The following is an 11391-nucleotide window of genomic DNA, read 5'->3' on the forward strand; positions in this document are numbered from 1 at the left end:
CTGTCCAAAGGGCCAGCCACAAATACCTTGCAAATTACTTTTCCCCATAGCAGAGTAAGCAGGAAGCTCTGCAGGAACCCAGTGCCATTCCCAGAGCATAAGAGCAAATGCAAAACCAAGCTTTCCTCTGTCCAAAGGGCCAGCCACAAATATCTTGCAAATTACTTTTCCCCATGGCAGAGTAAGCAGGAAGCTCTGCAGGAACCCAGTGCCATTCCCAGGGCATAAGAGCACCTCAGGTTCACATAAGGCTCTTCTCTTTCTAACATGATGTGTTTGGTAGGAAATCTTTCTCCAGTGGGTCAAGGGTGCATCCACTCCAACTCAGTTAGCTTTGCACGGCTCTGTTTTCTAACCAACTATCTTAATACCTAATACAAGTAGCTCCTTCCCCTTGCTGGTAACCCAGGAGGCCAACCCACACCTCATCTTGGCAGGGAAGAATATGAGCAAAGGAAGCCGTTTTCTGTCGGCGAGTTAAAGGAAGGGCCCACAAGAGGTCACTCTTTGCTTTGAAACTGCCAATTTTCTATGCAAACCAGCCTGCTAGCTTCATTTTTTCCTCCTTCAAAGAGTCCAGTCTACACGCTGCATCTCCTCCGGCCGGCAGCAGTGGGAGCTCACCTGCCCAGGTTTAAACCCAGACATTTCTTCCCAGGAGAATCCCGTGTCTTCACGAAGCATTTCTGGGGTTGTTGGTTGTAGCCGTGTTGGTCTAGGGACATAGGCATGTAAGGTTCTTTGGGTAAACCTGATATCTTTTATTAGACCAACTAAATAGATGGAAAAAAGTTCTTTGCTAGCTTTTTTTTGTGCTGGGAACTTTGCAAAGAACTTTTCCCCCCATCTATTTAGTTGGTCTAATAAAAGATATCACATCTACCCAAGAACCTTGCCTGCCTAAGCACTTCCATGCTCTGATCAGAGGTGTTTTTTGCAGCATGGAAAGCAGATGCCTCAGAGCCAGCCTTAATCTAACTTGCTCAGGTACCAAAAGCAGAGTAGCTGGGGTGCCTTATCCTTCAGCACAGGCTACATAAGTGCACTGGGATGCTCAGGGCTTACACAGGTGACTACAAACTATTCCAGCTTCAGTGCTACTAAGCAAGACTAGGTATGCTGCATCCACTGCACTCAGATGTCTCGCTGCAGTGTAGACCAAGTCGAGGAACACAGAGAGAGGGAGAGATAGGTGAGAATGTATCGCCATTCATTTAGGGATCCAGCTCAAAACTGCTGCCTTTGTATTTAAAGCTCCCCAGGGAGATGTTGCAGCTAGCTATTCTGCAAGACCTTGCCTCTCCTTGTGCCCACCTCACATTCACCTACTCGAGACTCCCAGGCCAGCCGCTCACACAAGATCACCTACTGTACCGCAGGCACCTTCTCTATTGTGCCTGCTACCCAAAATGAACTCCACACCTCTCTCCACCACCACAATGCTTCCTCACAGTCTTCAGTTTTCAGCCCCCTGAAAACCCACCTCTGCCTCCCACTCTACCTGCATTGTGCATTGTTGGTAGGATTTCGAAATTACAGAGTTATCATTACTTCCACCCATCTAGGTTTGTGTTCCACAATCAACACTGTGGGATCCGAGTTTTTAATAAATGTAATACCCATGTGTGACTATTCCAGAGTCACATACAGAAGCTGCCATATAGAAACAAATCAATTAAATAAAGACAATTTTTGACAGCTATGCTCTCAAGTTACTGAAGTCACTGAAAAATGATAAAGATCAATAGAGCAAGGCCCTAAAGAAATCCAGAAGTTTACTGCTGTCACTGTCTAAGTGCTGCAGATGGCTGAAATGATGATATGTAGGGTACCCCAAGCCAGGAAGTGCATCCATTTCCAAGCCAGGTGCTTCAGCCACTGCAAAACTAGAGTATAAACCAGTGACTGCCAGGCAGCTTTGTCCTTCTGATCCAGAAGTGAACTTCTCTGCACGCTCCTGATGGAGAGAAAGCGTCTTCCCAAATGATTCTACCACTAGGCTCCCATTTCAAGGACCATGTCCACATCTTGTCAGGTAAACATGTCACATCTCTGGTATGATCCTTCCCTATTAAAGGTGTCCTGTTTTAATAAAATAAAAGATTTTTTTTGAAAAAAAAATTTTTTTTTTAGTTTGGTTTCCTATGAAACTGAGAAATAAACAGTTGAGAGGTTTTCAGTTTATCATTTTTCTTTCTTTCCTTCCCTTATCTTCCACCTCTCTACTTTTCTCAACCACAAGATGGAAAAAAAGTGAAACAGAAAAAAATCTCACCCATCTACCCAAACCGGGCAAAAGAAACGTTCAAAGTCATAACATTTTGATAAACATCTTCCATAAAAGCATTAATGAAAACAATTAAATCAATGAAAATTCACTCTTTTCTAAGAACTGCAGGACTAAAATAACTTCACTATGTTTTTGTAGGTGAGGAAATATATTTTCTCCAACTTCTTGAGCAGCTACACACTTCAGCCCTTTGAACGGAGGTCTCACCTGACAAAGCCTTTCCAACTGGGAACTTCTCTGTAGCCTTGGGCATACCCTACACTGGCCATTGCTCTCCCTCTTTGTCATCTTTTTTTTTGTTACAGCGAAGAGTGAAAACTTTCCAAAATTAGCTAACTTCATTAAAAATTAAGCACTTAATAATATGGGGACTTGTTCACACAAAAAGCATGACCTACCTCCCAATAGGTTTTTAAAGTATATGTCTGAACCATGATCTAATTTTTAAAAAAACCCTTGAATTCCACTATTACTATCTTGCTTGTTTCTTCGTTATCAGCTGGATAAGAGTGGCTTGGTACAAGAGATCCCTGACACTCCTAGGCACTCTGCCAAAACAGCCTTTCAGGAAAAGGGCAAACAAGTCTTTTGTCTCTGCATGCAAAGATTTTGCCTTTTCTCCTTTGTGCAAACACCATTTGGTGGAAAGGACAATGTGGGGGTGACAAATTCTGTGGTGACCTAAGGGCATGCTCTACATCACATGTCTTTCTCCCATGTACTGCTTCTGAAACTGGCCACATGAACCAGTTTGGACAGAGAAACCAAACCCAACTTTTGCCTCCAATTCAAAGAAAACTTTTTTTTTTTCCAATAACTTTTTCTAAAATGTTCTTTTTTTGGACTTTGCAGCTGCTTTTCTTGCACTTTGTGGCTTCAGATGGGACTACAGACAGAAGCATCAAATACTACAAAACAGTTCGCCCTATGCCTGAAGAAGGGCGACTGCGTCCGAAAGTTTGCAAAGAACTTTTTTCCACCTACCCAGCTGGTCTAATAGAAGATGTCACATCTCCCCAGAGAACCTTGCCTGCTTCCTTCTCAAAGGATTTCATTTCCCAGGAGCAGCACAAGAAGAACGGGTGAATCTCATAAGAATGCCTGACTTCTGAAGGCTAAGCCAAACTGAACATTAAACCCTTTAATGTTCACGCACCCATCCCTAACTGGCTTCTGGACTTCTGGACAAAGTTCTCCTAATAAAGCTGTTTAAACATTTAAAGGAACACTGCCACTGTCTTCTCTATGCTTCTTAAGCTTGCTAGAACTGAAAGAAATCAGAAAGGAAAAGCTATATTTTTCTAGCTTCTTTGCTGTAGGCATTCAACAGCACTCTTCATATAAGTATTGCAGATTTCCCTCAATTGGGTGGACCTTGCACACAGCAACAAAGGAGAGAAAAATCATGTTGCAAATAAGAAAATGCAGTTATTAAACCTCTTAAAGGTTACCGAGCAATGCAAACGCGTACCAGGTCATACCTTTTGATCACACTTTAAACTGACCAGAGGTAAAGGCAACAACAGTCTTTCTTTAAGTGATTGTGTGATTTCCCACCCTGCAAGATCCTAAAGTGACCTGAAGCTGATTGGAAAACAATGCAATTTAGGAAATCAGCAAACACAACCAAACAACGGAGTTCTTACCTCATCCCAAAGCTTAATGGCGCTCAGCAGAAACTCAGATAGGGCCCCTTTGAGATGCCCAAGAGAAGTAGAGGGTAGGGCTGACAAGACAAATGTGTCTGTCTTTCACTGGGAATGCTTGCCAGTGACTCACAACATCCACAACAGGCCTTATCCTGAGGTCACAGTCAATTCTCAAGCTCCAATCATTATTTCATACATCAGAAATTGCCAGAGAGCTCAAATACAAATTAACCAGGTTATTTAAATATTAAATCTGTGAGGTGTCTATTCCCCCCTTGCCTGTTACCTGAGACAATGCCAGACAAGCGGCTGTATTGCCTAAAGCTAACTCAGCAGCTTAGGTGCAAGGGTTGCACTCAAAATTTTGCATTTATAGCCTGAGTAATATAGGACATGTTTTTCTCACCGACTGAAAGATCAGATTTTCTGAAGGCTTTTGGGAAGAATTGCTCTTAGATCCTGGCTGTAACTAATGCTAATTTCCCACTGGCCTTAAGGTTTCCTTAAACTAAAATGAAGCTGAACAAGAGACAGGTTTCTAGTGGTGGATATTATTGCTACATCCCTCCAAAAGTAGTTCCTTACAAGCCATGGGAAAGAAAACAGCTCCCTACCCAAACTCCTAAAAAATCCTGCCTTCAAAGTGTTATTTCTCCTAGAGCCCCATTTTTGATACACCATTACCCTCCGCCTTACTGAATTCATTTCTCACCGTTCTTCTGACCTTTTTCAGCACCACTGTGACCTAGTATGATCACCATGTGACCAAATATTCTCTCTCTCAATTCTGCAACCCCCCCAAGACAATTTGTCTCTCTATAATCATTGCCATTATCGCCTCTGCAAACAGGAATACAGTTTGTTGTGTCAATAAAGCCTCTGTGCCATTCCCGTCTCCACCAGTATTACCATGTCTTTATCTGTCTCGGTGTGTATATGGGTCTCAGGTTTGTGATAACAGTGCATCACGCTCCTCCCTAATTTATCTCTCAGTTGAAAATTAAGCACTTTAAATTACTGATCCACCGTTTAATGGAAAAATATGGTTTCAGCACAGAATGTTTTCTGACTATTCACTGCCACTATTGCTTCCAGTTTCCACTATTTGTGCTGTGTGATTGCTAAGCTAGCCACATGGTATCTGCTGTTCTCCAATTCCCTGGGAAACTCTTAAAAATAAGACAAGGGCTGGAATAAGTCACCGGGACAGCTGAACTTAGACTAAAATGTTTCACTGTGAACAACTGCACGAATTCATATTTGAACATGTAACTTGAGACAGCCTCGTGTTCTTATGCACAAAAAAAATCCTTCCACCGATATTTATGGAAAATGAATAACAAGAGATGGCAGCTACTAAAATATATAAGCTAGTTTCAGCCCAGAAAATGCTCACTAAGCCCTCTTTTTTACAGTCTTCTCCTGTTCAAACCTTTGCTGAATATTTTAAAGACTTGTCTCATACATTTGGCCTGAGAATATGGAGGATAATAGGCTGTGTTTGAACTATTCTTATCTTCCTGTACATTTTTTTTATTCTTCTATTCTGAGATATCCCATTACCATTTTAGGTTTTAATCAGTTCCAACTAATGCACTTTGGGCCATATTTTAGAAGTGCTCAGCGCTAATATACACCTATCATATACTTGTGGTCAGACTTCTATAATTTTTTGACACCCAGTTTAATGCAATCTGGCTCAGACTGGGGATATACGAAGCAAATCTGGCACACTGGCCCCCTAAAACCTAAAGGCAAGAATATCTAATATTTTACTTTCCCATTACATCTTTAACTACTGGTCAAAGAACATTTTGCCATGCATATCCAAACCTCTCGGGAAAGTAAAATATTAGATATTAATATTAGATAGATAGATATATATATATATAGAGAGAGAGAGAGAGAGAGAGAAAGAGAGGTTTGGATATGCATGGCAAGATGTGTGTGTGTATATATACATATATATATATATATGTATGTATGTATGTATGTATATGTATATGTTACTTCAAAATTTTTCTTCTGAAAAATGAATTGCTTCAGAAAACACCCTTCCACTACACTAAAGCATTAAACATAGACATACATACATTATTCTTGCATCATCTATGTATTATTCATTTTCTTAAACAATACCTAGTAGGCACACAGGATGGATGGAGTTTATAGAAAGTGCAATTTCTTATGGTGATTCGGTTACAAACACACAAACATTTTTCACAGCTAACGATAAACAGATCACATAACTTTTGTGGGATTTTCTGGCATGCAGATCTGTGCATAACAGTGTCTGATAAATTATCCAGATACAAAATTACTTTCCCTTCAACCCTAGATGAGATTTTCAACCAACGTGGAGAAGCAAGAGAACGTACCATACTCTTACCGAATATTCTTGATGTAAACTCAAAGGCTTTTATTCAGACGGTGCTTCCCTATGGTAGATGGATAATCATGAAGGAAGAAAGGGCAATACAAAAGAAGATATAATCTATTAATGAGACTGGCTAGTAAATGATTCACAAAACACGGGATTATTGCAAACCTCACTGTTTTCCAGAACTAGTTACCAAAGAGTTTCATAGAGAGATGCTTCTAGTTTCTAAGTCCATCTAATATTTAGCATTCAGGTTGTTTAATTTTTCCTCCCATTAGATGGTTTGGGTCTGACTGCCTACCCACATAACAAACTTTTTTAACAGAGGAGCATTCGCTCAACAGTCAAACACATCTCTCCTATAAATGACACAACTTTGGTAATGATTTCTGAAAGAAAATGTTTATGAGAGATTTTTTGCCTACACCTAACTGCTACACTAATAAGGAGGTGCACGTAATGGATAACGCAATTCCATGACTCAGTGAATTTAAATTGGCATCCCAGTGTTTCCATTCAGAGTTATAACTGTCATTTTATTTATCTGTTTATGCTGTTCAACCCGCTCCAGGATTTTTGTTCTGTTTTTGGATTCTGAGTTCAACAGGACAGCGACTACCCCTACTTAAAATCCAAAAGAATTCGCCTATCTTGAGCGCCACTACCAAAAATATAGGAACAAACACATTTACTACTAATAATCATGATTACTGTTGAACTTGCCAGGAAAACGTTTTCAAAAGAAAATAACATTTTCACAAGAAAAAAGCTCATATCCCAAGCATGCAGTTGGTCCAATAAAAGATATCACACAGACACACACATAAATCCCTGTCTGTGAAAAAGGAAAATGTTGTAATTGTTGTGAATAGCTGTCTTCAATTTTGTGCAGGGGTTGGTAAAAGCCCAACTTTTTTCCTAATGGAAACACAACATTCAGATGGACAAAATCCATTTTGCCAAAAAAGTATTTCTCGTGTAAAATGTTGCACTGACAATCTCTGTCCAGCTCTGATGATCTGGATGGCAGCACCCTGCCTCCTAATCTCACAAAACATTGGAAGCCCTGGGCATTACTCCAGGAGTGACTTTGCGGGAGTCTTTCCCTTCGAGGAGATGTAACAGCTGGTCCGAAAACAATCTCTGTGTTGGTCTTGACCCTGAGAGCTCTGCCGATCATTCCCAGAATTGTGCTATGAGATCCCCTTCGGCCGGAAGAACCCTGCCCCAGTCCCAAATTACCACGAATAATTCATCACTCTGGGCAAATTGAAATTCCTGCCATCAGAAGTATGAATCCTAAAAGGAAGGCCCTATTCAGGATGGTCAGAAAACTGTCACCGTGGGGGGGGGAAATAAGCACAACTCATTGGCCTAAATTCCAAAGGAGAATGAGAGCCCAAAGTGCACCTGCAATCGCCTCGCTCAGCAAGAAGGGTTTTCCCTTGATAACCCTGGGGCAGTCAGGCAGCAAAGAAAGGGGGAAGCACCTGAAGGCACGGCTTTCTTGCAGCTATCGGCATTTCCCCCCCCACCAGTGCACAACTGCAAAATTCTCAGGGGAAACACGAACCCTCGTAGCAAAAATCAGCAAGTTAACATAACACTTTCTTACAAGAAAAAGGAAGATTCACATCTAGTGAACCACATGGCTGCACTGTGATAACCAGGGATCCCTGGTTTTCTCCAATTTTAATACATCTCCAGATTTTCGGTTTAAAAAAAGTGACCCCAAATCCACACTTATCCCCCGATTTAAACGCGGAGTTTAAAGGACTTAATTTAAATGACATCAATGAAATCTGGGATTTAAATGAAACATATATAAATGTATATTGGTGGTGTTTCATTTTCATCACAGGAAAAATGTGGGTTTGGGGTTTTTTTAAACCAGAAAAATCAGACAAAACCAGGATCCATGGTGATAACGCACGATGGCGGGCAGGCAGCAAAATGTTACCATGGGGATGTGCAAGGCTTTGCAACACCCTCTCCTTTCTGGCCAGCGATTTCCCAAGGTAGGCACAAGTTGCTGATATCCCTCTTCAGAAATGACAAAGTGACGGCTCAGTGACTTGCCAGAGCTCCCGAAGTGAATCAGGTTTTCTGACCCTACAAACCTCCAACCACCTATAGTGTCTCCTGCCTGAAGCACATTTTTTTGCCCAGAAGGCAGAGGAGTAACAGGACAGGGTGTAAAAGAAAAACTGAATTTAGACCTTGTACTAGCTACAGCTTGTGTAACTATTTCTAAGACTAGAACAAGCACTTCCTGTCCGAGACCTCATTTGTTCTACCAACTCAGCCTGCTACATGAGCAAAACAGGAATGTTTAAAAACAAATCCCATTACTAGTGATAACAGAGATTTCTGACAGCTGCATCAGTCCATTCCCTAGTGGCTAGCTGCTCACGTCATAAAAGCTACCGGTGCAGTTAGTATCAACTGGTAACCTTGCTGGCCACTCTAAGCACAGAGGTGATGGAGTGAACCAGAGGCAGAAAGAGCTTTCTCCTTATATATAAAGACAGCAATTCCCAAAGAAGGGGTTGTGTCCCCAAGCAGGGTCATGAAACCCAGAGAAATTGTTAGGAAAGAGCTAAACTCACCCTAGACGTGGGATCATAGGCCCAGAAAGGTTGGGAACCTCTGCCCATAGGGTTCATAGATGTTAGGGGCTGGAAGAGACCTCATGGGATCATCGGGTCCAGCCCCCCTGCACTTGGGCAGGAAAGACTGCTGGGCTCAGATGACCCCAGCAAGGGTTGGGAAATATCAGATTGCATTCCTTTTCCAAAAAGAGAGAGAGCATCCCTCTGCACAGCTGTCAGCCCAGCCCCTTCCATCCACACGTTCAGCAAATGTCTTCATAATGAAAACGTAACTAACTTGAGGACAATCGTGATGATGAACATAATGATGATGATGAATTGTTAAAATGCCAGCTATGGGCTCAGGATTCTGCACCGCAGAAGATGTAGATGGTCCCTTCGGTAAGTATTTGCTGACTAGGTGGGATAGAGCAACACTCAGACTCTGTTTGCAAACTGCTGGCTTTCACTTTTCTTTTGTCATGTGGCTGGCCAGCCTAAGTCCTGTGAATATTGGAAGACAAACGTTTCAACTAAGGAACAACAAATAATGGCACAAATATAGTAAGATGCTTGCCAAACAACCACAACTGTTGAGACTCAGAAACACTGGCGTTCATCCAAGTGCTAACGTACAACAAATCATCTGATTGCAGGAATCAGAGTGAACCGCATTTCATGCTTTTCATTAGAAATATGCACGCCTTATCTTATTTATTAAATATTCAACCAGCTTCACTGAAAGGTCAAACAATACCTAACCCAAACTGTTTTCAGAGTAAAAAATTACTCTCTCTCTCCTATGCTGTCTTTCATTTTCTCAGCCACTTACACACTTCTCCTTTCAACTCAGCCAGAATAAGGGCAGGTGAGGTGGGGAAGTGTCACTATAATGCTGAAACGTTTTGCTTATGATCTGTCCATCCCAGCCAGGAACAGAAAGGCTTGCAAGGAGGATTGCTTATAAGAAAATCCCCAGCTGTCATCTGTAGCTACAAGGAAGTCTGGATAACAGTGATACTTCAGAGGGCTTATTCTAGCTCATCCCCCAATCCAATCAGCATGGCATTCGCTCACCATTCAGATTTTACGCAGTAACAGAACTTTTTAATAACAAAGCTAAAAGGGGCAAGTCAGGATTCAATGAAGTGGTTGGACATGTGATAAAAAAGCAGCTTCTGCAGACATCCTACCTAAATTAAAATGTGCAAGATGTGACTCATGCCTAAAGTTTGCCCTTCCGGAAGCATCAAGTGACTGACCACTGCTAAAAACAGGATACTGAAGAAAAGAAAACGCATACGGCTATTCCAGCCTGAAAAAAGATCACATGGGCTGCCCTAGATGCACAAGTGCCCACTTTGTCCAGGTGCTTAGAAGAAGAGGTGCCTTCTCATTTCCAACTCGTGTACACCCTTCCAATGGAAAGCTTCCACCCCCGCACTTCGTGCGACTTAACCATGAAATGCAAATATTCATTTAAAGTGAGAGGCACTTGTGAGCTTGCTAGTTGCAAGGAATTGCTCATTTAGGTACTTCTCAGAAATGCAGAACCGCAAAGGTAACCTGCTATGGATCAAGGCTTTATTCTACAGATTCTTTTCTGACCAAATTTAGGTTAGGAGTTAAGTTTCATTTCTCACGTTCGGCTGTTGTTTCCAGAAGTCGTTATATCTCACTACACGGATGTACAAAGCCACAGTTTCCCTGGCAGTCAGAATACAAAAGCATTTGCCTTCCACGGAGCTCTTTGGTATACAAGTCTTTACTTCCTCCCTGTCTCCCCCTGTGGCTCAGCCCTTACACAGGCAAAAGCAGTCACAGATTTTAATACGAGCTTTTCCTCAATAAGACCAGTCTCCCCCCACCACCAGATTTTTCCATGGTGTAGGAAGGAGGTGAAAATTAGTTTAATATTCATTCTCTGGCTTTCCATTGAAAACTGATTGTCGCTCAGGAGCCCGATGGTGTGGAAAACAGGTATTGCACCGGAGTTGCAAAGCTGCTTCACCTTGTGCCACAAAGTGTACAGACTGAATCTATAAAAGCTGCTATGTAGGCTTGTATCTAGCTAGCAGAGAGACCCTGCTCTCCCCAGCCTGCACTGTCTTGGCAGCAGGGATCACCTATACAATACAGCTCTTGCTACTTAAGAAATGTAAGGGTCCAGGGGTCAGTGAATTTTCACTGGTGGGCCTTCATCTTCAGCTTATGACACTAAAAGCAGGCAGATACCTGCAAACAACCGTCTGCTGTATATCAATGCTACTGAATTGAGGATGCATTAGAGACTTTTAAGTACCATCAATTAGTACCTTATCTATTAAACATTTACATACCTCATATATAGGGTACTCATATCAGAGCTCAGGTCTGTTGATTCCTGAGGCCCAGCACAGTAACCAGCTATTTACTCTCTGTTTTTGACAATGCTTGTGTGTGTAAAAGGGCACATTTGTTATTTATGCGGGGGGGGGGGGG

At 41.9% G+C, this 11391-nt stretch overlaps 1 protein-coding gene across 4 annotated transcripts in view; it reads right to left on the reverse strand.

Annotated features, from left to right (window-relative positions):
- The window catches only part of GRAMD1B (GRAM domain containing 1B), a 213670-nt gene that overhangs the window by 134378 nt on the left and 67901 nt on the right, over nt 1-11391 (reverse strand). Inside the window, exon 1 of one of the 4 annotated variants that reach the window (XM_019509846.1) lies at nt 3937-4090. The exons of the other annotated variants lie outside the window; for them this stretch is intronic. Coding sequence (XP_019365391.1) covers nt 3937-3941 — 5 coding nt within the window. The 5' untranslated portion in view covers nt 3942-4090. Of the gene's footprint in view, nt 1-3936; nt 4091-11391 lie in introns of those variants that run through there. 4 annotated transcript variants of the gene reach the window in all.

Source organism: Gavialis gangeticus, unplaced genomic scaffold, assembly GCF_001723915.1.
Source record: "Gavialis gangeticus isolate Ggan-Ray unplaced genomic scaffold, GavGan_comp1, whole genome shotgun sequence".
In the NCBI taxonomy this organism is placed as follows: domain Eukaryota; kingdom Metazoa; phylum Chordata; order Crocodylia; family Gavialidae; genus Gavialis; species Gavialis gangeticus.